Source organism: Setaria italica, chromosome V (assembly GCF_000263155.2).
Source record: "Setaria italica strain Yugu1 chromosome V, Setaria_italica_v2.0, whole genome shotgun sequence".
Taxonomy (NCBI): Eukaryota; Viridiplantae; Streptophyta; class Magnoliopsida; order Poales; family Poaceae; genus Setaria; species Setaria italica.
The window spans coordinates 25063631-25067534 of NC_028454.1; the positions used below are offsets into that span (position 1 = coordinate 25063631).

Genomic DNA, 3904 nt, shown 5'->3' on the forward strand with positions numbered 1-3904 from the left:
TGTCAGTCTGCCCCACCTAAAATGACCCCAGTTATGTGCATTTTGAGTCGCAATGCTTGTTTCCTTCTTGGGTTGTTGGGTTGTAGCTCATAGGCAATGTTGTAGGTTGCGATGTCCAGTACCCAGGGTCAGCTGGTTATCTGGTTGTCGAAAGCAACCTATCTGTGTAATATTTTCAGCAATCAGAAAGCAACCTATCTGTGTAGTATTTTCAGCAATCAGAAAGCCTTGCATTAATCTAAAGTCTTTTTCTTATTTTTCAGTAAACAGAGGTGAACTTGGTTTTAAACATGTAGGAATCACATCGAAACTGAATCCACACTCAAATCTATAGAACCCTCTAAATGTGTAGGCGGTCAAGTAGTACGTATATGTGTGATTTTGAAGTCGACAACTAATAGCGACTGGTGCAATAATAGAGGTCTGTAGCAGGGATGTTGCTAGCATTTCTCGTCTGCGGTCATCGCGATCTGTGGCTGCTCCGCCTGGCTGCTGGCCGGCGGCGTGGTCCACATGGCGCAGACGAGGTAGGCAACGAGGTTGACGACGCTGAGCACGGCGAGGAGCCAGTAGAAGTAGTCGAGGCGGCTGTGGTTGATGGTGTCGCCGAGCCACGTCGTGCAGCCCTTGACGAGGGAGACGAGCGCGCTGCTGAGGAAGAAGCCGAGCGAGAGCGTGGTGAGGAAGAGGCCGGTGCTCATGGTCTTCATGCCCTTGGGCGACCGGGTGATGAAGAAGTCCAGCTGCCCCGTATAGATGAACGCCTCGCCGGCGCCCACCAGCAGGAACTGCGGCGTCAGCATGAACACGCTGATGGGCAGTGACTCGTGTTGCCCCGCAGCGGTGGCGGCGACGGCGAGGCGCTTCTTCTCGCAGATGGCAGCAGCGGCCATGCCGGCGATGGAGAGGACCAGGCCCATGCCGATCTTCTCCAGGTTGGTGAGCCCCTGCCGGCCGGTCATGAGGCTCCGGCAGAGCGGGACGAAGACGCGGTCGTAGACGGCGAGGGTGAGCATGATGGCGCCGACGAAGAAGACGGTGAGCGAGGCGGCCGGGATCTCGAAGCGGCCCATGCGCCGGTCCATGGTGGTCGCCTGCTCCACGGAGAAAGTGATCATCTGCGCGTAGATGGTCCAGAACAGGATCGTCGTCGCCCACACCGGCATGAGCCGCGCCACCATCTTCACCTCCTCCACGCGGGACACGGAGCACAGTTTCCACGGGTTGGGCACCGGCCGCCCGTCGCGTCCCACCTCGTTGTCGTCGTCGCCCGCCATCACCGCCGCCCTGTCCAGGCACGGGAACTGGGCGGTGTGGGGGATGCGGGCGTGCTCGGGGCGGTCCTCGTAGAGCGCGGAGGCGGTGAGTGGCTGCTTGATGCTCCGCTTCTGGGCGGCGGCGACGAGTACCTGGAGGATTTGCACGATGGGGCTCCCGGAGCCGCGCTTGTAGCGGTAGCGCCGGGTGCCGGAGAGGAAGACGGCGATGGCGACGAGCATGGCGCCGGTGCAGATGCCGTAGGCCCAGCTCCGGCCGACGTGGTCCTGGACGTAAACGAGGATGGTGACGGCGAGGAGCGTGCCGACGCTGATGAAGAAGAAGAAGCGGTTGAAGAAGAGGCCCATGGCGGCGCGCTCGCGGGCGTCGCGCTCGTCGAACTGGTCGGTGCCGAAGCCCGAGACGCTGGACTTGAGCCCGCCTGTGCCGAGCGCGATGAGGTAGAGGCACACATAGAGCACGCTCATCTGGAGCCCCGTCGCCTGCTCGCACGGCCCCGCCGCGCCGGGTCCGCAAGGCGGCGGCCGCAGCTGCCGCACCTCCGTGGACACCGCCAGGAGCCCCGTGCCCTGTGCTCGTAAAAGCATTGATCATGAGCTCATGCCATGTTGCTAGCCCGACAAGTATGTGAATAGAGCTAGCAGCAATGGTGGTTTCTGCATGCAATGGACACTACTTACGATAGCTTGGACGAGGGCGAAGATGGCGATGGTGAGGTAGCGTCCGAGGAAGGAGTCTGCGAGGAAGCCGCCGAGGAGGCAGAGGAGGAAGGAGGTGCCCATGAAGTCGGTGACGACGTTGGCGGCGGTGGCGCTGGGGAGGTGCATGGTGCCGGTGAGGTACGTGACGAGGTTCACGGCGATGCCCATGGTGGAGAGGCGCTCGCAGAGCTCGATCCCGAGCACAAGCGCCGCCGCCACCCAGCCGCCCGTGCTGGACTTGTCGGCCCGGCAACCCCGGTAGTCCACGGCGTCCTGCACCAGGTTGCCGCCGCCGTCGCCACCGGCGCCCCATGCCGCCCGCTCCTGCACCTTCTTCCCGTCCTAACCAAACAAACGCCCACGACAACATGGTCTCTATCAGCGACCAGCAATCCAGCATTGCATGCATGTCGAGTTTCTATGTCCTATAATAACTGTTACTAGATACCAAATTTATCACTTGTTATAATTAATGCTACAAAACTATATACAAACTACAGAATAAATGCAAATAATTAATATGCACAGCTTAGAAACAAAATTAGCCTCGAGCACGAACCATTAGCTTGGGCTGATTATCTCTGGACGGATTATATTATTAGCAGCTGATCGACTGCTGATGCTGAGCAGAAGAACACAATACACACACACAAGGCGTGCTATGGGCTCAGCTAGCTCGAGCGATCGGACGCTGCTGCTGCGTTTCTTGCTGGACGAGCTAGCTGCAAATTGACGCCTCCTTTTATAGGCACGGAGATCATCAGGAGGCGCGCACTCGAGGCCGGCCGGCGATCATGGAGATCGGGCGAAAGGGACCTGCACCAGGTGGCAGCTGTATGCCTGGATCTTTCGTCTCTCCATCATACACATGCATGGTGGGGCAAGCCTGTAGTACAATAATGTTTGTTATATATAATATATATTCGATCGATTACGCGCGAGAAAGTTTTGTGCAGCTGATTGGATGAAGGAGGTCAGAGGATGAGCAGCAGGAGCGCTGCTCCTGAGACGTGGAAACTAAGAAAAGTGAGCAGATCGTGGAGCTGAAGGCCAGGGGGGAAGGGGAGTTCCAAGGGAATGTTCTGGGAGCTTCAAACAGCATCATCTGGTTCTGATCTGCTGCCATCTCTGTCTGCATGGGGCCCTTCAAGCCCACTAATGATCACAATAATGCATCTGTGGCTAGCCATCAGTGGAGGAAGGGGGAGATAAGCCCACTACCGGGAACATGCATGTCTGATGTCTGTGTGAAGCGGAGGGTGGAAAAATTAAGCAAAGGATCACGGGAGCTGAGCTGATATTGGTGACCTGTCACCTTTAATTTCTTTATCAGTGCAAGTTTTTTTTTTCACATGCGCTATTTGTAGCAGATACAATATATAACACCAATGGTTCTTTATAAAGTGGCCATTATTAGATGGTGCATTGAGATATCTAATGAGAGACCAACACGTGTTGACGCTTGTACATTTCGCTCAAGCTCCTGATTAAAAAGAGAAAAATGGAAATATTACAATCATAAGCTCTACAAGTATAAGTAGCAAAAAGAAAAGGAATATTATTATTTGGTTGAATTAATATCTGCGGTGTATGGATGAATACTGAAATGCATGTGTTATCTAGCTTAACACATGGTTTTGGGACATGTATAAATCACTTTCCATCTCAATATACCGTTGGTAGTTACAAATATATCTCAATATCACATTTTTTTTAGCATTGTTGTAGTTGCAAATTTGTTTCCGAACAAATACAAGGTGACATGGGACCTAAACCTGACAATGGGAAGAAGCTTCATATATTTTGATGGCAGCATTTACTATCGTCCTCATATGCACCACGCATTGCATGAGACGAATACACTGCCACTGTCAATAAGTTCACATATATATGACGCACATTTCAATACAAAATGTACTTGTTTA

General features: G+C 54.0%; 1 protein-coding gene across 1 annotated transcript; it reads right to left on the reverse strand.

Annotated features, from left to right (window-relative positions):
• Positions 1 to 208: 208 nt before the first annotated feature.
• LOC101769229 (protein NRT1/ PTR FAMILY 6.2) lies at positions 209 to 2706 on the reverse strand. The gene is made up of 3 exons (XM_004968863.3): positions 2539 to 2706; positions 1959 to 2321; positions 209 to 1847 (listed from the first exon to the last, which is right to left on the reverse strand). The coding sequence occupies exons 1-3, from the start codon at positions 2539 to 2541 to the stop codon at positions 441 to 443; spliced, it is 1773 nt and encodes a 590-aa protein (XP_004968920.1). The 5' UTR covers positions 2542 to 2706; the 3' UTR covers positions 209 to 440.
• Positions 2707 to 3904: the final 1198 nt, after the last annotated feature.